Source organism: Ixodes scapularis, unplaced genomic scaffold (genome assembly GCF_016920785.2).
Source record: "Ixodes scapularis isolate PalLabHiFi unplaced genomic scaffold, ASM1692078v2 PGA_scaffold1__304_contigs__length_218370807, whole genome shotgun sequence".
Classification (NCBI taxonomy): domain Eukaryota; kingdom Metazoa; phylum Arthropoda; class Arachnida; order Ixodida; family Ixodidae; genus Ixodes; species Ixodes scapularis.
Genome location: NW_024609846.1, coordinates 34673667 through 34700284, shown reverse-complemented (window position 1 = coordinate 34700284; position 26618 = coordinate 34673667). Strand labels below are relative to the sequence as shown.

Below are 26618 nucleotides of genomic sequence, written 5' to 3'. Positions count from 1 at the left end.
CAGCTTTCGCTTCCAAAATTTGGTCTTAAAGCTTTTTGCTATGCCACTTCTACAGGAGGAAGGATTCTACAATCTATGTCTTAAGTGTTCTTTTTCTCAATTTACGAATTATTATTAAAGATCCTTAGATAGGGCATTTCGATTGAAGCTGTGGTACAAGCATTTTTACTAACTTAGCTCTGTCTACATTTATTTTTTCTTTATTTTTTGTTTTCTCCTTTGCGGGAGGGGGTTGGGGGCACGTCTTTTGTAACTTTTTTACCTTAAAAACACCCATTGTTGTCATGGCTTTCAACAGGGCCAGGTGTGTGAGTTCAATTGTTCAGAGTAAAGTGACGCATGGCACGTGTAGGATCGTCAACACCTACCACAACGAATTACTTTCGCCAAGTGCCATTATAATGCAACCCGCGCTCTCTCATTGGTCATTTTGGTTATACGTTCACGTGTCTTAGCTCACACAACCTCATGTATAAAAAGGGGAATACTTATCGCTAGCCGGCAGAGAGAGCGCTAGCCTTTTGTCGTTAGCTCGTTTCTGAGGCTCATATCACACTAGTCTACTGTTCTTGTTCTTTATATTTGGTTTCTTAGCGAGAAGTGATAATGCTGGCCACGACACTTTTCACAGTAATCATTGCTACTTTTGGTAAGTCGTGGATATCGTATATTAAAGTTTCATGGGTTTCATATATTATTGCTGCTCTACTCAACAGGCCCAATAACGTGCGATGAAGTACCTCCTTTTTGGGGATGTCCCGACAAACCGTTCGACGATGTAAGTGCATTCTCATTGCTCATAAGCAATCACAGTGTTGTTAATTTCTGGTTTTGGTATGACGCATTTGCACGTCATTTAGAATTTTAGCGTAAGTTGCAAACGGGTGTTTTAATGCTGTACAGCCTGTACACTGAGCGACGAAGTTATCAAAAAAGACAGTACGAGCGCAATGTCCATGTTTGTTGTTGTTGTTGTTTTTTTTTTTGTTTCTTTTCATAGAAAAATTATTCCAATGGACTTCACCACTAATGCTCGAGCAACAGGCATGAGTTGACTCAACTACACTGATTGCTTATAACAGGTTTCTAAACGAGAAAGAAAATAGAAAACCATAGCAAAATACTTCTCTAAAGAGCTAAATCTAGTTAAATATATCATAGGTATGGGAAAAGCACACTCAAAGTCAATCAAGATTTTGCTTGCTTCAACACAGAAGTGTTACACAAACAGAAGTTTTCAAACAAAACCCGACTATTTAAAATCTATGCCTATTGACACCCATTCAGTGCATTGCTGTTTTCCTGTGGATCAATTAACGACTGATCTCTTTCTGATTCCGAAAGAAACTGAAATATTCAGAACACATACGCCTCGAAATTTTTTATTTAAATTAAAGTGTTATTTTTTTTTTATTTAGCATTGCATTATACAGTATATTTATTCAAGTATTTCTTTTCATATGAACTAGCCGGGATATTCGCTGGGCTGCACTTACCCCTGTAAAAATGGAAACCCACAAGACCCCAACACGTATTGGGGTCGTTACATGGATGGTACCGTGTGTGTGGTAAGTACTCCAACAGACTTGTTAACCTCATGCATGCCCCTGATACCCTTTAGTTGTAACCTTTATCTAGGCGTAATACGTATAACTGCGGCATGCGTATTTGTATTCATGATGACTGCATAATTTTATCGCATTTGTTATGTAATTTTGTTTTCTATTCTGAGGTCTTTGTTGAAGAACTATAATATAAATAATTTCTGCAAGCAAATGATATATTAATGCAATAAGACCTTTTGTTCAGCTTGTGGAGGGAGTGTGATTACTGACTCAACAAATGGCAGTGAGCGTGCATTTTAAATGCAAACTAATTGAAATATTGACATTAATTTTAAAATCCTAACGCTATAAGCTCAGCTGATAATTTCAAAAGATGGCTCGCAGTTACGTTCGTTCAGAACAAGACATATTTATATGCATCATAGAAGGAAATGTCTTAATGGCTGTCTTTATGTGAGATAGCTACGTTGAAGGTCGCACATTATGTTACGGAATCATAATTTCTATATCATTGTTGATCAAAATTATTTCCTACACCTCGATATTTTTATACAGCGCAAACACTTCTTAACTGGTACAATTTCTACTTATGACAAATCACCTTCTTAGTTGATTTATTTATTTTAATAAGATAACTCGCATTTTAGAAGTTGTTTAGAACTTATCCAACGTTCATCCGTTTTGTCAAAAAAGACAGAACATAATTTTGAGTTTGTGACAGAAAACACCCAATGCAGTCCAAATCGGAAGTGCTGGCTGGTTCTTCCCCACAAGATCTAACTCAACAACTGGAAGTTAGCTGTACTTATTCTCTGAATGCTGTTTTTTCGGAACTTTGCAAGGTGTGAAGCATTTGTCATTTGAAGGCAAAAAAAAACTCGTTTAGTGATTCAAGAATCACTATACTTTGTTTAAAATGTGCCTCGCGATTATTGTTTACGAAATCCCGCTACGTTATGTACACGTGTGCATTGGACAAAAGCGGCGACGTTCCAATAAAAGGGTGCGTGAGCTTCGACGGACTGTGACAATTGTGGGGGCCATCTTTCCGTACACTTGATGAGTTTCAGATGCGAACCGTGGTTTTGACTGAAAAATTATTTAAAAAAAAACTGAAAAAAAGATGATTCAAGCGCTTGTTGTTACCATTTTGTGACAAGTACGTTGGCACACTATTGAATTTTGTAAATGACAAAAAGGTTTCGTTGATTTGAGCATTTTTGTGCAAATGATCCTTCCGACGTGTATTCTGTGATGGGGAAACATATTAGTTGTTTTTTTCTGGCGTCAGTAGCAGGGTAGGTGTTTGAATTGATTCCACCAAAATTTTTATTAAACCAGTTGAAAGTTAGCATCCGTCCGTGCTGTTTGCGACATTTTTGCCCCGGTCTTTTCAGCTGTTTTGAAATACTTAAATGAGGCAGACGTAATATAGTTGCAAGCAACGTTTCTTTTCTTTTTTTTTGGGGGGGGGTAGGTATTTATGCCTACAGTTTTTTATATACTCGGTAATAGTACTATTCAGAGAAGAGAGAACAAATAACGTTTCTGGAGCCCTACAGTGTGAATAAGGTACTTGGTCAAGACGTAATATTACGCAAGCATTACTGTTGGGATATCCTGTATTATGGAAAGATATTCTTTCAGTTATTATACTTAAAGACGCTACATTCTATACCTTGTTTACGCAAAATATATTTTTCAGCTCACGACATTTTATTTTTGACAATATCTTGCTCCAGAGTATTGTTTAATCTACAGGTTCGTTATTCTGTTACTCAAAAAAGTTAAAAAATAAATACTAGATTGATATTAATAACGAATGAATACCGTGGTTACTGAGCACAAATACATATACAAAATGTTTCTGAGAAAAGAGTACAGTGTTGTTCGGCCCAGATAAATAAACTATGCATCGCAGAAAGGGCAAACTCTGTGAGGACGTAAACTAGTGGTTGAAATATAACGCAAAAGTTTTACAAGATGACGTTGCCTGGACTAAGAACAAATCGAGAAAAACGAAAATGTTCTATGAACCATTACCCACCTAAGCTTAACATCGTCAAAACAAAAAAAAAGCATATTGTGAACACTCGTGGGACTTATGAGTCAAATATCTTCATACAAGAAATATAATAATCTTTCTTTTTTGTTAACAAGTTTGTTTCATTGAAATAGATGCTAGACGGATCCAGCAATGTCGCTTTCTTTCTCGACAAAATTATGCTTAGGTGGACGTCGACTCATAGAGAAAAATAGTTTTTCTCAAATAATTTCTTTGATTCAGGTGACTTCATGTAATTCGCAAACTTGTGCATTCTATCCTAACCGTGGCATCACACTTTCACAGAATTTGAGCATTCAGTGATGCCTAGTTTATCTACCCGGGTCGAAAAACACAGTTCTTTATATTCGGGATCACCCTCTATAATCAAAATACAAAGCCACGTTCATATCCCTTATTCGGATCGCCAGCTGACTAGGGCTGCGTGTTTACTGCGAAACATTTATCATTCATTTGTTTTGTAAACAGTTTGTGAACACGTTACACGTTCTGAAATACCGAAGACGACGAAAGAATTAATGATATATGAAAAAAGGAACGCTTTTTTTCGGGCAAGTTCTAGAAAAACCTTCATGTTGCTCGTATTTTCGCTATTCTTAATGTTATGGAGATGCTCTAGAAGCGTCATTTTTAATACATCCCCGTCGAGTGCTATACCAACTTTAATCACGGTAGCCTTGACGTATTTCAGCCACCGTCAACCTACCTGTAAGAATCCATTCTTTATACAGAGGGTTCGCAGTATATGGTAATATAATCCAAGTATCTTAGGTTTCCTATACATGTGCGTTGCCATATGAATTCAATCCCTGAATCTTTGTATTTTCGTTTACATAATATTAATATTTGTATCATTATCAATCAATCAATCAGTTTTAGTGTGTCTTCCAAACAGCTTTAGGGGCCTTTTTAGGGTTACACTTCACATTATAAAAGCGCACTGAACTAAACAAACTACGCGGCAATCCTAACCACAATACTATTATTGAACTTTTTAAAAGAGCGCGGTATGCGTACTTAGACATGTTTTCCTTGCAGGTTCTTGAAGGAGGTGACTCTGACAAGCTCGATCACATTGGGACTTGCGACAAGGGAATATGCGTTGAATATAAAGAAGGTGACAATATCTTGCATGTAAACATAATATTTAAGATGCTAAGAATAACAAAATTATAGATTTTCATGATAATTTGTTGTGCAACATCTTCTTTGCCAAGTAGGGTTAGCAGCCAAACATCCTGCGTATCTCATGCCTCAATGAGCACGCGGAAATCGTTCTCAATCAGAGTTTTTGTACAACCTCCTTCTTGCTGTCATCTTTGAACATATTATGTATCCTGAAAACTCTAAAATATGACCTACCATTAATGCCATGGTGATATTGGCGGAGATCTTGGTGAGGTGTAACATATTCAACAAAAAAGAGCGACGCGAAAGAAATGAACGACACAACAACATCGTCTTAAAGAACCAAACTGATTGTTTTATTGATCTTTAATATGGGCGCTATATTACTAGTTGAAGTGCTCCTCGGCGTGCCCAAGTCGGATGAAGAACACAAGACGATGATTTTAGCTTAGGAACAAAGCACTGAATTTAATTTGACGAGCACAGGATGCGAAACATCAACATACAGAGTCTCATATAGAGCTCGAAAGTAGCGTCAAAATTCACGTGGCGTGCTGTCCCTGGCTAGCACGCACGTGAATATGGTCAGCTGGTTCTGGCATAGGGCAACATGCCCGAGAAGGAACACGGGGCACCAGTGCCATCCTCCTCCACAGTTCTCGTTGTCTTCACTTAATAATAATAATAATAATAATGCTTTATTTCCATCCTTTATGATGGTGGGGCCCAAGAAAAAAAGCTGCAGTAAGCAGCTTGACGAGTCCCTGGGCCCCTACAATGGACAGCAGGAAGCATGCGGGAAAACAAACGAAAAACAACATAATAACGTGCTAGAGGCAATGATGTTACAAATCAGTACACAAAACTAAAAGCACCTTTTGCAAATGTTAAGAGAGAAAAGGATCATGTACAAGCATATAATAAGCGCAAGTCTCTAAAGGTTAGATTTTCTAGATCAATGTTATTGCTGTTAAGGTTGTTTAACAAATGCGGGAGTGTGGAGCTTAACATTTGAGAGCCATAATTTGTTCGCTGCGTGACCATCTTCCATTTCTCTGGGTTACGGGTAGGATACGGAGGAGAAGCTTTCCTCAGCGACGCAAGGTTTTCTAAAAGACATGTACCTCTTATTTTTTCACTTTTATAACAAGTAAAAGCCGATACTGATATAAATTGTGACTAGTGATTATTTTCAAGTTCTTAAATAAATCAGCGGTATGAAAGTCGCGTGGCACGTTACATATATATCTCAATATCTTATTTTGCAACATAAAAAGTTTATCAATATTGGTAAATGTTGACGTTCCCCAAACAAGGTGGCAATACGGTAAGTGGGAGAAATATAATGATTTATAAAGCAATAATTTAAAATTTGTTGGTAACACAGATCTGTATCGATTTATAATACCCACTACTCGAGCTATTTTCGGGATAAGATAATTTATATGGTTATCCCAAGACATACCCTCACTAAAAATGACTCCAAGAGTTTTAAAACAACTAACAATTTCGATTGGAGTAGAGCCAAAAGTGAGCACTCTAGACAGCACCACAGGCTTGTTTTTTGGACGAAAAATCACAGCTTTTGTTTTATGAATATTGATTTTCAAGGAGTTGCTATCTTCCCAACTTTTTATCTTTGATAAGGTCAGATTTGCCATATCGATTAAATCGTCGCAAGTATCGGAAGAAAAAAATACGCTCGTATCATCCGCGTAGATCACGAATTTTGCGTGCTTATTTACGTTAACGATATCATTAATGTATAAATTAAATAGAAAAGGTCCCAATATGCTCCCCTGTGGGACCCCTGACGTGATGAACCTTACAGTGGATGAATAACCGTTTACATTTACATACTGTTGGCGATATTCTAGGTAGGACTGTAAAAGTAGCAAAGCTTGTCCGTGGATGCCATACGCTTCAAGCTTTTTAAGTAAAACCACATGACTAAGGCAGTCAAACGCCTTTGTAAAGTCTTGAAAGACCCCCAAACCATATTTTTTGTTCTCAAAGTTTTCCAAAATATACTCTTTTTGATTAAGAAAGAAGCGATGTTCACCTGTAAGGCGTAGAACATTTCAGAAAAGATTCCCCTGGACAAGAATTGAGACGCTTCTTATGACCAAAATCAGAATTTCTAGAAAGTAAATCAAAATAAAGCAGATAATAAACCTGAACAAGACAGGGCGTATCAAGTTCTTACTTCCCAATAAGACTTCAACTTTCTCGCGAGAGAAAAAAAAGGACAGAAAATTCCCAAAATTGCAAATCTTGGTTCATTTTAATAAAAATTTTTTTTACTCCTGAAGCATATTTTAAAGCATGGCTCAAAGCATGTTTTAAATTTACCAGTGTTTTTTTATATTTTTGTTCAAGCTTACTTTGACGCGTTACTGAAGAGCAGACGCCCAACGGCATGTCCTATTTTGCTGAGCAGAGCTACTGTTGGTCGTTAAAACCTGGTCTGAAAAAACAAGAAAATTTTGAGCTCGCACCAAAAATTATTAAAATGATCAATAGAGAAAACATAGTATTCGTAAAAAATATTTTGCTCTAACAAAAGTTATAAAAAAATCTAATCTTTAAATTATTCCTGCAGTCTCGTGAATGTTTAGCAAAAATACCAGCAGTTTCAGCACACGGGTTGCGGTCACATTCAGTCACATTTGCATCTGCTTATCTACCTGTCGGTGATCGTACCTTGGCACTATATCGACGTGTCCTTTTCGGTTGTTACAGTTCTTCTCTAGACGCGAAATGAATTCCTAACTCGACCGTTTATTTTTGTTCCTGTTCTTAAATAAAACCACGAATTTTTCGCGGAATATGTTATTGCTTACCTTATTGACTGAACACACTTGAACCCTTCAACTCTCACTTTGAACAGGTGTATATTATTTATCATTGCATTTAATATGACGGTCTCATGCGAAGCTTGTAGCACCTCCCAGCCTCCAAAAAATAAAATGCTCGAATCTCTTGCAGTCACCGCCCAGTTGGTGAATTCAAAACTGATTTCTACTTTTTGCTTAAGTGTTCACCGCACGCATCCTTTTCTGAAGTAAACATTATATAAGAGTAACATGTGTAGCTCACCCACAGCATCTCATGGCGACCGCATTGCCGCCATGGTTCCTGGCACCTTATTACCAATAACTGAGATGTCTACAATAACTAAGCTCCTTCCTGCAGGTCATATAAAGAGCCGTAGGTGTGTTCCGCACAAAAACGAAGTTAACATGTCGCGCATTTTATTTAATGAAACATTGGACGCAGATTATTGTTTGTTTAGATATACTCATGCCATTTATCATCGAGAAAGTAGAAAATCTGATATCAAATGTTTTTTACATAACGTCAACCTCACTGCAGTTAACCTGCATTTCTAATACAATATCGGTTACAAAGCATTATAGGGTTTCAACACGTCATCAGGATGATTGTTTTTTATAAGCTGGACTGGTGCCTGGTGCTGAAGTAGGTCATGTCGATCTTTAGAAAGATGTATAGAATAATAATTGGTTGCTCAGCTTGAGGTTGCTATATCAGAAACCTGATAACCATCTGCTGTTATCTGCGCACACCAAAAAATAAATATGAGACGATAGCGTATCATAGCCACATTGACTGGCCACCACAGTTTTCTTATAAGGAATTGTCGGAACCTCAAACTTTGGACGATTTAGGAGCTCTTGGTGGGCACAGGAAATATGGCATTTTCGTAACAATGACGGCACTTGCGCTTTGTCATAATAAAAAACGCGCGATGCAGATAGATGCGGTGGCGTGTCAGTGGAACAGATGGCCTTTGATTTTGTAAAACAGCGATCCGGCATTCGTTTTCGAGGAATTTTGGTAGTGCTTTACAGCGATAGCTGTTATGCGCTCTTCTTATAACTGGAAATGACGACCGTTTTTGTTGTAGAAATTGTCATTGTTGATCTCGTAGTTGGAGATGCAGGGCGTCCGTCGTCCATGTTGTCAAATTCTTGAAAAAGATCACCCGCCGCCCGCTGGGATCGTACGCAGGTCCACTGCGTGAGAAGTGGGCGCGTTACCACTGAGCCATGCCACAGCGTTAGTAACCCGCTCTAAACTCAGCATATTTGTAGTATCCAATGCCCACTGCACGCGCTCTCTGAAAAACAAAATACCCTATAACAAAATGCCGTCGTATCACTGCCAATGCCAAGAGCTAGTACAGGGAGACGCGCTTTGGCACGCTTTGGAACAAAACAACAAAACTAAAAACGCGTTTGGTGCAAAATACAAGAAAACAAAAGCGTTCGAAACAAAACAGATCTCCATTTTGTTCCGAACGCTTTCGTTAACGCATCCCACTGCCCCACGGTGCGTGAACGCGGCGCCAATGCCCAGCGATTTTCCGCCACGTGTCGCAGCTATTGCTCTGGCTGTACTCTGAATTAACCCAGGACTCTTCCATTTTTTGCCACTTAGCTAATCCTACTGAATGCGTGTGTTATCCACGAAAGCAGAAGTTCTGGGTCCAATTTGTGTAGCGTTCCACACGCAAGCATACCTCTATTAAATTGTATACAATATAAAAATATTTCAATTTTTCTCTTGAAACTACATAACACATACTCTTATTCATTTTTTTTGCTCCAAAAGCGTTTTTTAGTAATTCTAATTTCCCCCTCGAACAAATTATATTTTTCAATTGTATCCTAGAGGTCTCAGCATTTTGTTTAAAGGTGTAGTTATACAGTGATGTCTCGTTATTATGGACGCCTCCGTTCCTCCAAACAATCGTCCATAATGTGAGTTGTACAAATTAACGAGACAAAAATGAATGTATTTTCCCAGCTTATCCCCAAAAATGGTGTTCGTATAGCGGGGTATTTATATTAACGGAGTTCATATTAATGAGAGATGACTGTATCAAAAACAAAACGTCTCTTAGAGTATGTTTCACTATACCATATCCCAGGTACTTAAAGGAACACGCGACGTTCTTATATTCTCAAGAATATCCGTAAAAAACTGCAACTATACGTTTAAACTGTCATGCTCCTGCAACATAAGTTTTTTTTTTTTTTTTACTTTTTAAAAATATTTGTTATAAAGTACATTATTTTAGAGTTCTTCTGTAACCATACCTAATACCGCGCAAAACTGATATTTTATACATTTGCTTGGCGACAGAGAACATTCACGACGTATGGAGCAAACTTCCTGAGACGCAACCCGAGTTTCGCAATTGCGACGACAAGTCAAGCGTGAGTTACGAACCAAATATATGTTAATCAAATACAAAAACAAATTAGAAGTAATGTACAAACGTTTTTATCGTTGAGCTTACTTCACATATTACTATATTCAGATATCTAAGCACTACAGCTCACTGACAATCTTAGCAAATGCCATATTCCACAGTGAGCAGGCAACTCCATATTGAGGTAAAAATTTAGAACCATTTTTTATAAGTAATCATATGTGGATTTTTTTTTGTTGTTAATTGGTACCAATGTATAAAAATAATATGCTCGGTGGGCTTGTCGAACCAATGCAGAATTGTTCAAAGTCCTGTCGAGAGAGTTTAATAGTTAAATTGTACACCGACCCTCCAATACAAAAAAAATGTTGATCGCGTTTGAAATCCTCACGTGTCGATTCCACCAACGTATCCTTCGGAAACGTGACACAACAGCACTCGACAAAACAGGACGCGGCAAACCAACGCGGTCAAAACAGCACACAACAAAACAACACCGCGTCAAAAAAGCACCGCGTCAAAAAAGCACCGCGTCAAAACATCACAGCGTCAAAACACCACAGCAACAACACAGCACGCGACAAAACAGTACGGCGTCAAAGCACCAGTGCAACAGAAGACCAGGGGCTAAAACAGCTCGGGCCAAAACAGCACGCACGTAAAGGCGTGCTTCTTTTTGCTGTAGCACATATTAATAACAGCACACGCCAAAGTTAGGTACTTGTTGCTAACGTGTCCAACAGAACATGTGCATTGCCATTGCATGATATTTCCTGCCGTTATGAGACTTTATAGTATTACCTACGCCGTTATATTTTATTGCATCTAATTATATATTCGCTTGCATGTTTGGTAATAGAAAAATTTCCCACCACAATCCGATGAAGCTAAGGTTCTTGCCATCGTTCATTGACTGATGGATTGTTAAACCATTTACGCTTTATATCGACCAAAGACGGCAGCCTATTTACCCAAAGGAATAATGCAGATCACAATTGACGAGGTTAGTGTAACTTGGCCTTAAAGACCGGTCAAATCATCACCCTGCGGATGTATGGCGGCCAAAAATTCAATTGGGTTCTGAGCCATGCGCGAGGATCTCGCCGACTACTGAACGTCCTGTCCCAGTATGACACAGACCCTCATCGACACTCTTTTGCGCCGTCGCTATTAATGCGATACCATTCTTTAGCTACTTCACCCAGTTTTCGCGATACGCTCTCTGCCTTCGAATGCCCCTTGCCTATGCGCGGCGCGAAATGCCGAACGTCCGCATACGCACGACGTACGCATTCGCAGGCGCCACCAGTATGCGGACTTCGTCCTAGAGGTCGTCCTTGAGATCACCCTAGTGGTTGTCCTAGAGGTAGTTCTAGACGTCGCTTTGATGTCCTCCCATAGCGCGTAGCGTAGACGTCGTCCTTGAGATCGTCCTAGAGGTCGTCGTGGACGTCGTCTTGAAGCTTGTTTTAGACGTCGCCCTTAAAGTCGTCCTAAAGAACGTCTCTGTTTGAACGCCATAGAGGTCGTTCTAGACGTCGTGTTTGACGTCGTCCTCTAGGACGTCGTCCTCGACGTCGCCTTAGAAGGCATCCTCCAGGTCGCCACAAAGTTCGCCCTTGAGATCGTTCTAGAGGTCGTCCTAGAGGGTGTACTAGACATCGTACATTGTCTTTGACGTCGTCCTAGCAAGCAGATTGACCCGCGTCGCGCATACACGAATGGTCAGTACGCGCACATTCACATCTGCGCCCAAGCTACGAAGCAATCACTCATAGTGGCGGCGCAAGCAGATAAACCCGCGTCGCGCATACACGGAGGGGCAGTACACCCAACTTCACATCTGCGCCCAAGCTGCGAAGCAATTACTCATAGCGGCGGCGCAAGCAGATAAACCCGCGTCGGGCGTACAGGGAGGGGCAGTACACCTAACTTCACATTTGCGCCCAAGCTACGAAGCAATCACCCATAGCGGCGGCGCAAGCAGATAAACCCGCGTCGCGCGTACACGGAGGGGCAGTACACCCAACTTCACATTTGCGCCCAAGCTACGAAGCAATCACTCATAGTGGCGGCGCAAGCAGATAAACCCGCGTCGCGCATACACGGAGGGGCAGTACACCCAACTTCACATCTGCGCCCAAGCTGCGAAGCAATTACTCATAGCGGCGGCGCAAGCAGATAAACCCGCGTCGCGCATACACGGAGGGGCAGTACACCTAACTTCACATTTGCGCCCAAGCTGCGAAGCAATCACCCATAGCGGCGGCGCAAGCAGATAAACCCGCGTCGCACATACACGGAGGGGCAGTACACCTAACTTCACATTTGCGCCCAAGCTACGAAGCAATCACCCATAGCGGCGGCGCAAGCAGATAAACCCGCGTCGCGCGTACAGGGAGGGGCAGTACACCTAACTTCACATTTGCGCCCAAGCTACGAAGCAATCACTCATAGCGGCGGTGCAAGCAGATAAACCCGCGTCGCGCGTACACGGAGGGGCAGTACACCCAACTTCACATTTGCGCCCAAGCTACGAAGCAATCACCCATAGCGGCGGCGCAAGCAGATAAACCCGCGTCGCGCATACACGGAGGGGCAGTACACCTAACTTCACATTTGCGCCCAAGCTACGAAGCAATCACTCATAGCGGCGGTGCAAGCAGACAAACCCGCGTCGCGCATACACGGAGGGGCAGTACACCCAACTTCACATTTGCGCCCAAGCTACGAAGCAATCACCCATAGCGGCGGCGCAAGCAGATAAACCCGCGTCGCGCATACACGGAGGGGCAGTGCACCCAACTTCACATTTGCGCCCAAGCTACGAAGCAATCACCCATAGCGGCGGCGCAAGCAGATAAACCCGCGTCGCGCATACACGGAGGGGCAGTACACCTAACTTCACATTTGCGCCCAAGCTACGAAGCAATCACCCATAGCGGCGGCGCAAGCAGATAAACCCGCGTCGCGCATACACGGAGGGGCAGTGCACCCAACTTCACATTTGCGCCCAAGCTACGAAGCAATCACCCACAGCGGCGGCGCAAGCAGATAAACCCGCGTCGCGCATACACGGAGGGCCAGTACACCTAACTTCACATTTGCGCCCAAGCTACGAAGCAATCACCCATAGCGGCGGCGCAAGGAGATAAACCCGCGTCGCGCATACACAGAAGGGCAGGACACCCAACTTCACATTTGCGCCCAGGTAACGAAGCAATCCCTCATAGCGGGGGCGCAAGCAGATGAACCCGCGTCGGGCGTACAGGGAGGGGCAGTACACCCAACTTCACATTTGCGCCCAAGCTACGAAGCAATCACCCATAGCGGCGGCGCAAGCAGATAAACCCGCGTCGCGCATACACGGAGGGGCAGTACACCTAACTTCACATTTGCGCCCAAGCTACGAAGCAATCACCCATAGCGGCGGCGCAAGCAGATAAACCCGCGTCGCGCATACACGGAGGGGCAGTGCACCCAACTTCACATTTGCGCCCAAGCTACGAAGCAATCACCCACAGCGGCGGCGCAAGCAGATAAACCCGCGTCGCGCATACACGGAGGGCCAGTACACCTAACTTCACATTTGCGCCCAAGCTACGAAGCAATCACCCATAGCGGCGGCGCAAGGAGATAAACCCGCGTCGCGCATACACAGAAGGGCAGGACACCCAACTTCACATTTGCGCCCAGGTAACGAAGCAATCCCTCATAGCGGGGGCGCAAGCAGATGAACCCGCGTCGCGCATACACGGAGGGGCAGTACACCCAACTTCAGATTTGCGCCCAAGCTACGAAGCAATCACCCATAGCGGCGGCGCAAGCAGATGAACCCGCGTCGCCCATACACGGAGGGGCAGTACACCCAACTTCACATTTGCGCCCAAGCTACGAAGCAATCACCCATAGCGGCGGCGCAAACAGATGAACCCGCGTCGCGCATACACGGAGGGGCAGTGCAAACAACTTCACATTTGCGCCCAAGCTACGAAGCAATCACCCATAGCGGCGGTGCAGGCAGATAAACCCGCGTCGCGCATACACAGAGGGGCAGGACACCCAACTTCACATTTGCGCCCAAGTAACGAAGCAATCACCCATAGCGGCGGCGCAAGCAGATGAACCCGCGTCGTGCATACACGGAGGGGCAGTACACCTAACTTCACATTTGCGCCCAAGCTACGAAGCAATTACCCATAGCGGCGGTGCAGGCAGATAAACCCGCATCGCGCATACACAGAGGGGCAGGACACCCAACTTCACATTTGCGCCCAAGTAACGAAGCAATCACCCATAGCGGCGGCGCAAACAGATGAACCCGCGTCGTGCATACACGGAGGGGCAGTACACCCAACTTCACATTTGCGCCCAAGCTACGAAGCAATCACCCATAGCGGCGGCGCAAACAGATGAACCCGCGTCGCGCATACACGGAGGGGCAGTGCAAACAACTTCACATTTGCGCCCAAGCTACGAAGCAATCACCCATAGCGGCGGTGCAGGCAGATAAACCCGCGTCGCGCATACACAGAGGGGCAGGACACCCAACTTCACATTTGCGCCCAAGCTACGAAGCAATCACCCATAGCGGCGGCGCAAACAGATGAACCTGCGTCGCGCATACACGGAGGGGCAGTGCAAACAACTTCACATTTGCGCCCAAGCTACGAAGCAATCACCCATAGCGGCGGTGCAGGCAGATAAACCCGCGTCGCGCATACACAGAGGGGCAGGACACCCAACTTCACATTTGCGCCCAAGCTACGAAGCAATCACCCATAGCGGCGGCGCAAGCAGATGAACCCGCGTCGTGCATACACGGAGGGGCAGTACACCCAACTTCACATTTGCGCCCAAGTAACGAAGCAATCACCCATAGCGGCGGTGCAGGCAGATAAACCCGCGTCGCGCATACACAGAGGGGCAGGACACCCAACTTCACATTTGCGCCCAAGTAACGAAGCAATCACCCATAGCGGCGGCGCAAGCAGATAAACCCGCGTCGCGCATACGCGGAGGGGCAGTACACCTAACTTCACATTTGCGCCCAAGCTACGAAGCAATTACCCATAGCGGCGGCGCAAGGAGATAAACCCGCGTCGCGCATACACAGAAGGGCAGGACACCCAACTTCACATTTGCGCCCAGGTAACGAAGCAATCCCTCATAGCGGCGGCGCAAGCAGATGAACCCGCGTCGCGCATACACGGAGGGCCAGTACACCTAACTTCACATTTGCGCCTAAGCTACGAAGCAATCACCCATAGCGGCGGCGCAAGGAGATAAACCCGCGTCGCGCATACACAGAAGGGCAGGACACCCAACTTCACATTTGCGCCCAGGTAACGAAGCAATCCCTCATAGCGGCGGCGCAAGCAGATGAACCCGCGTCGCGCATACACGGAGGGGCAGTACACCCAACTTCAGATTTGCGCCCAAGCTACGAAGCAATCACCCATAGCGGCGGCGCAAGCAGATGAACCCGCGTCGCCCATACACGGAGGGGCAGTACACCCAACTTCACATTTGCGCCCAAGCTACGAAGCAATCACCCATAGCGGCGGCGCAAACAGATGAACCCGCGTCGCGCATACACGGAGGGGCAGTGCAAACAACTTCACATTTGCGCCCAAGCTACGAAGCAATCACCCATAGCGGCGGCGCAAGCAGATAAACCCGCGTCGCGCATACACGGAGGGGCAGTGCACCCAACTTCACATTTGCGCCCAAGTTACGAAGCAATCACCCATAGCGGCGGCGCAAGCAGATGAACCCGCGTCGCGCATACACAGAGGGGCAGGACACCCAACTTCACATTTGCGCCCAAGTTACGAAGCAATCACCCATAGCGGCGGCGCAAGAAGATAAACCCGCGTCGCGCATACACGGAGGGGCAGTGCACCCAACTTCACATTTGCGCCCAAGCTACGAAGCAATCACCCATAGCGGCGGCGCAAGCAGATAAACCCGCGTCGCGCATACACGGAGGGGCAGTACACCTAACTTCACATTTGCGCCCAAGCTACGAAGCAATCACCCATAGCGGCGGCACAAGAAGATAAACCCGCGTCGCGCATACACGGAGGGGCATTACACCCAACTTCACATTTGCGCCCAAGTTACGAAGCAATCACTCATAGCGGCGGCGCAAGCAGATAAACCCGCGTCGCGCATACACGGAGGGGCAGTGCACCCAACTTCACATTTGCGCCCAAGTTACGAAGCAATCACCCATAGCGGCGGCGCAAGCAGATAAACCCGCGTCGCGCATACACAGAGGGGCAGGACACCCAACTTCACATTTGCGCCCAAGTTACGAAGCAATCACCCATAGCGGCGGCGCAAGAAGATAAACCCGCGTCGCGCATACACGGAGGGGCAGTGCACCCAACTTCACATTTGCGCCCAAGCTACGAAGCAATCACCCATAGCGGCGGCGCAAGCAGATAAACCCGCGTCGCGCATACACGGAGGGGCAGTACACCTAACTTCACATTTGCGCCCAAGCTACGAAGCAATCACCCATAGCGGCGGCACAAGAAGATAAACCCGCGTCGCGCATACACGGAGGGGCAGTACACCCAACTTCACATTTGCGCCCAAGTTACGAAGCAATCACTCATAGCGGCGGCGCAAGCAGATAAACCCGCGTCGCGCATACACGGAGGAGCAGTACACCCAACTTCACATTTGCGCCCAAGCTACGAAGCAATCACCCATAGCGGCGGCGCAAGCAGATAAACCCGCGTCGCGCATACACGGAGGGGCAGTACACCTAACTTCACATTTGCGCCCAAGCTACGAAGCAATCACCCATAGCGGCGGCGCAAGCAGATAAACCCGCGTCGCGCATACACGGAGGGGCAGTACACCCAACTTCACATTTGCGCCCAAGCTACGAAGCAATCACCCATAGCGGCGTCGCAAGCAGATAAACCCGCGTCGCGCATACACGGAGGGGCAGTACACCTAACTTCACATTTGCGCCCAAGTTACGAAGCAATCACCCATAGCGGCGGCACAAGAAGATAAACCCGCGTCGCGCATACACGGAGGGGCAGTACACCTAACTTCACATTTGCGCCCAAGCTACGAAGCAATCACCCATAGCGGCGGCGCAAGCAGATAAACCCGCGTCGCGCATACACGGAGGGGCAGTACACCTAACTTCACATTTGCGCCCAAGCTACGAAGCAATCACCCATAGCGGCGGCACAAGAAGATAAACCCGCGTCGCGCATACACGGAGGGGCAGTACACCTAACTTCACATTTGCGCCCAAGCTACGAAGCAATCACCCATAGCGGCGGCACAAGAAGATAAACCCGCGTCGCGCATACACGGAGGGGCAGTACACCCAACTTCACATTTGCGCCCAAGTTACGAAGCAATCACCCATAGCGGCGGCACAAGAAGATAAACCCGCGTCGCGCATACACGGAGGGGCAGTACACCTAACTTCACATTTGCGCCCAAGCTACGAAGCAATCACCCATAGCGGCGGCACAAGAAGATAAACCCGCGTCGCGCATACACGGAGGGGCAGTACACCTAACTTCACATTTGCGCCCAAGTTACGAAGCAATCACCCATAGCGGCGGCACAAGAAGATAAACCCGCGTCGCGCATACACGGAGAGGGAGTACACCTAACTTCACATTTGCGCCCAAGCTACGAAGCAATCACCCATAGCGGCGGCGCAAGCAGATAAACCCGCGTCGCGCATACACGGAGGGGCAGTACACCTAACTTCACATTTGCGCCCAAGCTACGAAGCAATCACCCATAGCGGCGGCACAAGAAGATAAACCCGCGTCGCGCATACACGGAGGGGCAGTACACCCAACTTCACATTTGCGCCCAAGTTACGAAGCAATCACCCATAGCGGCGGCACAAGAAGATAAACCCGCGTCGCGCATACACGGAGGGGCAGTACACCTAACTTCACATTTGCGCCCAAGCTACGAAGCAATCACCCATAGCGGCGGCGCAAGCAGATAAACCCGCGTCGCGCATACACGGAGGGGCAGTACACCTAACTTCACATTTGCGCCCAAGTTACGAAGCAATCACCCATAGCGGCGGCGCAAGCAGATAAACCCGCGTTGCGCATACACGGAGGGGCAGTACACCTAACTTCACATTTGCGCCCAAGCTACGAAGCAATCACCCATAGCGGCGGCGCAAGCAGATAAACCCGCGTCGCGCATACACGGAGGGGCAGTACACCTAACTTCACATTTGCGCCCAAGCTACGAAGCAATCACCCATAGCGGCGGCGCAAGCAGATAAACCCGCGTTGCGCATACACGGAGGGGCAGTACACCTAACTTCACATTTGCGCCCAAGCTACGAAGCAATCACCCATAGCGGCGGCGCAAGCAGATAAACCCGCGTCGCGCATACACGGAGGGGCAGTACACCTAACTTCACATTTGCGCCCAAGTTACGAAGCAATCACCCATAGCGGCGGCACAAGAAGATAAACCCGCGTCGCGCATACACGGAGGGGCAGTACACCTAACTTCACATTTGCGCCCAAGTTACGAAGCAATCACCCATAGCCGCGGCACAAGAAGATAAACCCGCGTCGCGCATACACGGAGGGGCAGTACACCTAACTTCACATTTGCGCCCAAGCTACGAAGCAATCACCCATAGCGGCGGCGCAAGCAGATAAACCCGCGTCGCGCATACACGGAGGGGCAGTACACCTAACTTCACATTTGCGCCCAAGTTACGAAGCAATCACCCATAGCGGCGGCACAAGAAGATAAACCCGCGTCGCGCATACACGGAGGGGCAGTACACCTAACTTCACATTTGCGCCCAAGTTACGAAGCAATCACCCATAGCGGCGGCACTAGAAGATAAACCCGCGTCGCGCATACACGGAGGGGCAGTACACCTAACTTCACATTTGCGCCCAAGCTACGAAGCAATCACCCATAGCGGCGGCACAAGAAGATAAACCCGCGTCGCGCATACACGGAGGGGCAGTACACCCAACTTCACATTTGCGCCCAAGCTACGAAGCAATCACCCATAGCGGCGGCGCAAGCAGATAAACCCGCGTCGCGCATACACGGAGGGGCAGTACACCTAACTTCACATTTGCGCCCAAGCTACGAAGCAATCACCCATAGCGGCGGCGCAAGCAGATAAACCCGCGTTGCGCATACACGGAGGGGCAGTACACCTAACTTCACATTTGCGCCCAAGCTACGAAGCAATCACCCATAGCGGCGGCGCAAGCAGATAAACCCGCGTCGCGCATACACGGAGGGGCAGTACACCCAACTTCACATTTGCGCCCAAGCTACGAAGCAATCACCCATAGCGGCGGCGCAAGCAGATAAACCCGCGTCGCGCATACACGGAGGGGCAGTACACCTAACTTCACATTTGCGCCCAAGCTACGAAGCAATCACCCATAGCGGCGGCACAAGAAGATAAACCCGCGTCGCGGATACACGGAGGGGCATTACACCCAACTTCACATTTGCGCCCAAGTTACGAAGCAATCACTCATAGCGGCGGCGCAAGCAGATAAACCCGCGTCGCGCATACACGGAGGGGCAGTACACCTAACTTCACATTTGCGCCCAAGTTACGAAGCAATCACCCATAGCGGCGGCGCAAGCAGATAAACCCGCGTCGCGCATACACGGAGGGGCAGTACACCTAACTTCACATTTGCGCCCAAGTTACGAAGCAATCACCCATAGCGGCGGCGCAAGCAGATAAACCCGCGTCGCGCATACACGGAGGGGCAGTACACCCAACTTCACATTTGCGCCCAAGCTACGAAGCAATCACCCATAGCGGCGGCGCAAGCAGATAAACCCGCGTCGCGCATACACGGAGGGGCAGTACACCTAACTTCACATTTGCGCCCAAGCTACGAAGCAATCACCCATAGCGGCGGCACAAGAAGATAAACCCGCGTCGCGGATACACGGAGGGGCATTACACCCAACTTCACATTTGCGCCCAAGTTACGAAGCAATCACTCATAGCGGCGGCGCAAGCAGATAAACCCGCGTCGCGCATACACGGAGGGGCAGTACACCTAACTTCACATTTGCGCCCAAGTTACGAAGCAATCACCCATAGCGGCGGCGCAAGCAGATAAACCCGCGTCGCGCATACACAGAGGGGCAGGACACCCAACTTCACATTTGCGCCCAAGTTACGAAGCAATCACCCATAGCGGCGGCGCAAGAAGATAAACCCGCGTCGCGCATACACGGAGGGGCAGTGCACCCAACTTCACATTTGCGCCCAAGCTGCGAAGCAATCACCCATAGCGGCGGCGCAAGCAGATAAACCCGCGTCGCGCATACACGGAGGGGCAGTACACCTAACTTCACATTTGCGCCCAAGCTACGAAGCAATCACCCATAGCGGCGGCACAAGAAGATAAACCCGCGTCGCGCATACACGGAGGGGCAGTACACCCAACTTCACATTTGCGCCCAAGTTACGAAGCAATCACTCATAGCGGCGGCGCAAGCAGATAAACCCGCGTCGCGCATACACGGAGGAGCAGTACACCCAACTTCACATTTGCGCCCAAGCTACGAAGCAATCACCCATAGCGGCGGCGCAAGCAGATAAACCCGCGTCGCGCATACACGGAGGGGCAGTACACCTGACTTCACATTTGCGCCCAAGGTACGAAGCAATCACCCATAGCGGCGGCGCAAGCAGATAAACCCGCGTCGCGCATACACGGAGGGGCAGTACACCCAACTTCACATTTGCGCCCAAGCTACGAAGCAATCACCCATAGCGGCGGCGCAAGCAGATAAACCCGCGTCGCGCATACACGGAGGAGCAGTACACCCAACTTCACATTTGCGCCCAAGCTACGAAGCAATCACCCATAGCGGCGGCGCAAGCAGATAAACCCGCGTCGCGCATACACGGAGGGGCAGTACACCCAACTTCACATTTGCGCCCAAGTTACGAAGCAATCACTCATAGCGGCGGCGCAAGCAGATAAACCCGCGTCGCGCATACACGGAGGAGCAGTACACCCAACTTCACATTTGCGCCCAAGTTACGAAGCAATCACTCATAGCGGCGGCGCAAGCAGATGAACCCGCGTCGCGCATACACGGAGGAGCAGTACACCCAACTTCACATTTGCGCCCAAGCTACGAAGCAATCACCCATAGCGGCGGCGCAAGCAGATAAACCCGCGTCGCGCATACACAGAGGGGCAGGACACCCAACTTCACATTTGCGCCCAAGTTACGAAGCAATCACCCATAGCGGCGGCGCAAGCAGATAAACCCGCGTCGCGGATACACGGAGGGGCATTACACCCAACTTCACATTTGCGCCCAAGTTACGAAGCAATCACTCATAGCGGCGGCGCAAGCAGATGAACCCGCGTCGCGCATACACGGAGGAGCAGTACACCCAACTTCACATTTGCGCCCAAGTTACGAAGCAATCACCCATAGCGGCGGCGCAAGCAGATAAACCCGCGTCGCGCATACACAGAGGGGCAGGACACCCAACTTCACATTTGCGCCCAAGTTACGAAGCAATCACCCATAGCGGCGGCGCAAGAAGATAAACCCGCGTCGCGCATACACGGAGGGGCAGTGCACCCAACTTCACATTTGCGCCCAAGCTGCGAAGCAATCACCCATAGCGGCGGCGCAAGCAGATAAACCCGCGTCGCGCATACACGGAGGGGCAGTACACCCAACTTCACATTTGCGCCCAAGCTACGAAGCAATCACCCATAGCGGCGGCACAAGAAGATAAACCCGCGTCGCGCATACACGGAGGGGCAGTACACCCAACTTCACATTTGCGCCCAAGTTACGAAGCAATCACTCATAGCGGCGGCGCAAGCAGATAAACCCGCGTCGCGCATACACGGAGGAGCAGTACACCCAACTTCACATTTGCGCCCAAGCTACGAAGCAATCACCCATAGCGGCGGCGCAAGCAGATAAACCCGCGTCGCGCATACACGGAGGGGCAGTACACCTGACTTCACATTTGCGCCCAAGGTACGAAGCAATCACCCATAGCGGCGGCGCAAGCAGATAAACCCGCGTCGCGCATACACGGAGGGGCAGTACACCCAACTTCACATTTGCGCCCAAGCTACGAAGCAATCACCCATAGCGGCGGCGCAAGCAGATAAACCCGCGTCGCGCATACACGGAGGAGCAGTACACCCAACTTCACATTTGCGCCCAAGCTACGAAGCAATCACCCATAGCGGCGGCGCAAGCAGATAAACCCGCGTCGCGCATACACGGAGGGGCAGTACACCCAACTTCACATTTGCGCCCAAGTTACGAAGCAATCACTCATAGCGGCGGCGCAAGCAGATAAACCCGCGTCGCGCATACACGGAGGAGCAGTACACCCAACTTCACATTTGCGCCCAAGTTACGAAGCAATCACTCATAGCGGCGGCGCAAGCAGATGAACCCGCGTCGCGCATACACGGAGGAGCAGTACACCCAACTTCACATTTGCGCCCAAGCTACGAAGCAATTTTCGGCTGCAGTTGAGCTAGTTCGTACATGGTTAATGATTAAAGAGAGACAGGGCAACACACTCGCACGAAGCTGCGATGATGCTTGGGAAATAACTTGTACATTAGACGATTACATAGAGACATAAGATTAAACGATTACACAGAGACGAGGCAATCACTCAATTTCTAAGTGGCGTGCTGAAGTCGCGCTGACGTCAATAATTGCGTCGTAAACCATTCATAAAATAAAGTCCTTATTCAACATTTGCGTCGTCGCACTCACAGTGACCTGTGTCGTAAATCTCATAACGAATGCTATCGTAATTCATAAACAACCAACATTAGTGGTTTCTGTAGGAAATAGTTCTTTCTGCATGTCAGTTATATGTACAACAAGAGCGTATGTCAAATAAACAATTTCTTTAGCAGTTCGACTAAACTCGCCAATCGTGATCTTCATTCTTCCTTTGGATAAATAGGGTGTCACCTTTGTACAATATAATACGTTAACGGATTACTAATCATTGAGTCAATAAAACGACGGCAAGAATTTAGCCTGACTGGATGGCGGCGGGTAATTTTCTTTTTATTACTAAACATGCATGAAAAATTAAACGCTGGTAACGAAAACATAACGGCGCGGTAATAATATATAATCCTAAAGCGGTAGATTATAAAATCGAACGACAATACATATATTTCGTGGAACACGTTAGCCGCAAGTACTTAATTATGGTGCGTGCTGCTAATAATGTGTCCTACAGCACACAAAAAAAGCCTGCATTTACCTGCGTGCCGTTTTATCGTGTGCTGTTTTGTCACGTGCTCTTCTGTAGCTCTACTGTTTTGACGCGTGCTGATTGGATGCGTGCAGTATTGTCGCTGTGCGGTTTTGACGTGGTGCTGTTTTGACGCTGTGCTGTTTTGTCGTGTGCAGTTGCGGCGCGGTGCAATAGCCTTTGTACCCTTTATATTTTTTAACTTCCTTTAAACCTTGATATTTTCGCTAGGGCATATAAAATTTTGTTTCTTAACTTCTCAGTATATTTCATTAAAGCTAAAGCCATTGTACAAATGAAGGGTGACGAAAATAATCCCTGGAGAAGGGGGACAAAGAACAAACAGGAATTTAAAACAGATTTATGTTTGTACTTTGTGATCGTTGTTCCCCTTCTCCGGAGATTATTTTCATCATTCTTCTTCAGCGCGCTTGCACCTTTGCATTTAATTGCATTATCATCTAACGAAGGGTATACCTAAACAAAAATACGACACAAAGGAAGGTCTTTAAAAAGTTAGCTTACTTATATCTGTTATTCAGTCACTTGCAAGATATATTGACCAACGCCATAGAACTTTGAACGATACGGCGTTGGTTCAAAACACGTAGCGAGCACCAGCTATTTTTTTAATTCTGCGCCGTTTGACAGAAATACGCTCTATGTCTCTACCATCGATGCCAGTAAGGAAATGTTACTTGTTTTTTTATAAAGAGTGATTCATGACGCTTTGTAACTTCCGTTCTTCAGAAGGAACCCGTAGAGAAATGCCTGCATATCTGCAACAAAACTCATTCAGTTGGAAAGTATGGACTTTTTTTGGGAATATACCTGGATCATAATCCCTGCAAGGTGAGTAATATTAAGCGCACACCCGTTAGGGTGCAGTCGAATCGTCCCAAATGTATGATAGGTGTGGTTTACAGCACAATTTGTAAAATAGAGGAAAACGCATAACTGAGTAGAAATCGTAAAGGATGAAGAAAGAAATGATTCAAAAACGCACCCAGATGGGATTGACACCGACGACCCCACAATTATGAGACCGACACTCTACTGCTAAATCAAGTAACTTTTTTTTTTGTTTTGTTTTTTCTTTTTTTTTTGTTTCAAAAAAGTGTTTATTTTTTTTTCTTAATAATCGGCACGCTACAGGTTAGGCAAGAATGTCGGCGCAAGAGAGGCGGTCGTGAATGCGAACGTGGAGTGTTGGGCACCGGCGATCGACATTTGATCGGGTTCAAACAGTAAAATAAAGGCAGCTAGCATTCCGTTCTTTTTATTTTATTATTTATTGCCAAAATGTTGTTCGTGCACAAAAACTCGTGCAGGCAAAGATTTTGCCAACGCACCAGCGGACCTACGGCCAACACTGATTGACTCAATATATCTTAAATCAAATCGTCTGTTGAGGGCAGGGCACCAATCTGTGACATCTCCCAGAGCCTGATACACCACTCAGATTCGTATGATTCTCCGAAAAACGTACCCGCTTACAGCTTGTACCTTTAAATCGGCATCTGCACTATCATATGCGGCTCTTACAGGTACTTTGTAATCCGAACCAAAATAAATAAATCATATTTCACAGAGTCTGTTGATACAACCGGCAGGAAACTCATCCGAGGATGAAATATTAAAAAATCCCTTTTCAGAGTACGCTGTAGTACATCCCAGTAAATGACAGCGTCCCAACAATCTAAGTACTTGCTTTACGTCTATGCACTTATCATTTCCACCGAATATTTGTGCTTCTAAAGTCCCGGTATGCTCTCATATCTTCCTCCCCTTCAGTTTTAACTCGTATAAACCAAAAAAAAAAACAGCTGCAAAGTTCGCCACAAACTAAAGGAATGCCGCGAAAACACATTCTGTGTATACCGAAATTGTCCGTAAGATCAAGATAGTTTCCTCAGGATGAACCACAGAAGTTATTGTTTTTTACTCTCAATATGGCAGAGCCCGGAAGCTATGCTAGAGTTGCTGAGAAACATGGGGACCATTGGAAGTCGGCGACGAATAGGAAGGGTTGTTTCTTCGGTGTCGGTTAACCTCTCAAACTTTGAGAGAGCAATTGTTGAGTGATCAGGAACGTTTGGTTATATTTTGCATTTCATCTTACTCTTCGTCTACCAAAATGTATTAAAAATATTAAAAAAAGTTTAAGACATTTTAAGTAAAATACTTCTGAAAGAACACATTAAACTAAAAGTGACGCTTCGTCTTCACGCAAAGAAAAACAAATAAACGTACGCAGCAGAAAAAAAAAAACTAGAAGCCAATCAGCAAGCAGAAAGGAGAAAGCTTACTCGCCTAAGCCCGTGATCGACGTTATTATTTAGAGGAGAAAAAAGCTAAGAACTCTTCCTTTTGGAGTCACCTAAAAAAGCAATGAGTGCACCATTTTCCATCTGCGTCATTTTTTCGGGAGGAATTTTCGAAACTTGCGAAACTCGCATTTCGAATTTTTTGTTTCTTTACGCCGTTCTGAAATTTAAAATTTTCGAACGACTGCTAGGGATACTTTACTTGTGTTTGTAACAATAACAAATGTTGTCAGTGTCCCTTTCAGGGTTTTGTGAAGTTGCCTATTTGTAGGGGAGATTCCTGAAAAGTTTTAGGCGAACCACATCTACACACAAACTCTTGGTTGACAGAACTTCGATCATACCATGTTCAAACCTCACCGGTGAAAGAATAATATTTCAGGCAATCAAAGCCTCCTTCAAGTGCCCTCGAACCTATCGAAAACTCCCGATATAAAGTCTTATTCAAGAGTTTTATTCTAACTGATTCAGAAAACTTTTTTCACACTTTAATTGTCAGAAAATAAATACGTTGTGTGGTTTGAATATGGGGAATTCATAAACTAACGAATACTTGTTTTAAAGTGACAACTGTTGACACATATAGAGAAAGGCCTAGATAGTTAAAAGTCAAGGCTGCATTAACGCTTGTATCAAAGCCGTCTCAGTGTTGAATTAGCATTTGCGAGCAAATAGAGGTAGAATTTTTGCAGTCTGATGCCTTTGCAGAGCTAAAATAACGCATAACTGAACGTTTTTGCTCTGGTTTATAAACTGACAACGAGTAGAACCCTAATCAGTCTATTTGCATACTCATAACATTAAAAAAATAAAACCGTAAACTCTTCTTTCGTTCCAGTTCAAAACTGGGCCCGGCCGGTGCAGAAGTGGACTGTGTATTGATGAAAAAATTGGCCAGTTGTATCCCATCGAAAATTGAGACTTAAATCTCCACTCAGAAACAATCAATAAAAACAAGTCGTTCTGAAGTGATTTTGTTGTTTCAAAGCAACAGAGT

General features: G+C 46.4%; 1 protein-coding gene across 1 annotated transcript; it reads left to right on the top strand.

The window, feature by feature from the left end:
• The first annotated feature begins 606 nt into the window (after positions 1-606).
• On the top strand, positions 607-26540 carry LOC121835685. The gene is made up of 7 exons (XM_042290134.1): positions 607-649; positions 717-778; positions 1470-1568; positions 4669-4747; positions 9928-10001; positions 24045-24146; positions 26460-26540. The coding sequence occupies exons 1-7, from the start codon at positions 607-609 to the stop codon at positions 26538-26540; spliced, it is 540 nt and encodes a 179-aa protein (XP_042146068.1).
• Positions 26541-26618: the final 78 nt, after the last annotated feature.

Coding starts and splice junctions, on each gene's coding strand:
- LOC121835685 (XM_042290134.1), top strand. CDS start 607: ATGCTGGCCACGACACTTTTCACAGTAATCATTGCTACTTTTG. Junction 4,748..9,927: donor ATGCGTTGAATATAAAGAAG/GTGACAATATCT, acceptor GCTTGGCGACAG/AGAACATTCACGACGTATGG. Junction 10,002..24,044: donor ATTGCGACGACAAGTCAAGC/GTGAGTTACGAA, acceptor TCCGTTCTTCAG/AAGGAACCCGTAGAGAAATG.